Raw genomic sequence first — 401 nt, forward strand, 5'->3', positions numbered from 1 at the left:
GCGGGCAGAGCGGGAAGCTGCTCGAGCAGGGCCAGAGGGCACCTCTCCTTCCACTCCCACCCCCGCTACCACAGGAGGCCCTCCCGAAGACAGTCCCACTGTGGCCCCCAAAAGCACCACCTTCCTGAAGAATATCCGGCAGTTTATAATGCCTGTGGTGAGTGCCCGCTCCTCCAGGATTATCAAGACACCCCGGCGATTTATGGATGAAGACCCCCCCAAGCCCCCAAAGGTGGAGGCCTCGCCTGTCCTGCGGCCTCCCATCGCTACCTCCCCTCTTGCCCCTCAGGAGCCATCACCAGCCCCTTCTCCACCACGTGCCCCAACTCCCCCGTCTACCCCAGTCCCACTCCCTGAGAAGAGACGGTCCATCTTGAGGGAACCCACTTTTCGCTGGACCT

General features: G+C 62.6%; 1 protein-coding gene across 1 annotated transcript in view; it reads left to right on the forward strand.

Moving 5' to 3' along the window:
• Positions 1-401, forward strand: part of KMT2B (lysine methyltransferase 2B) — a 20,645-nt gene that overhangs the window by 2,438 nt on the left and 17,806 nt on the right. The window contains 2 exon segments of the mRNA XM_021707643.1: positions 1-398; position 401. The exon segment at positions 1-398 is cut by the window's left edge and continues 952 nt beyond it; the exon segment at position 401 is cut by the window's right edge and continues 565 nt beyond it. Of these exon segments, the coding sequence (XP_021563318.1) occupies positions 1-398; position 401 (399 nt within the window).

This window comes from Carlito syrichta, unplaced genomic scaffold (assembly GCF_000164805.1).
Source record: "Carlito syrichta isolate Samal-C Ts95f unplaced genomic scaffold, Tarsius_syrichta-2.0.1 Scaffold123311, whole genome shotgun sequence".
In the NCBI taxonomy this organism is placed as follows: domain Eukaryota; kingdom Metazoa; phylum Chordata; class Mammalia; order Primates; family Tarsiidae; genus Carlito; species Carlito syrichta.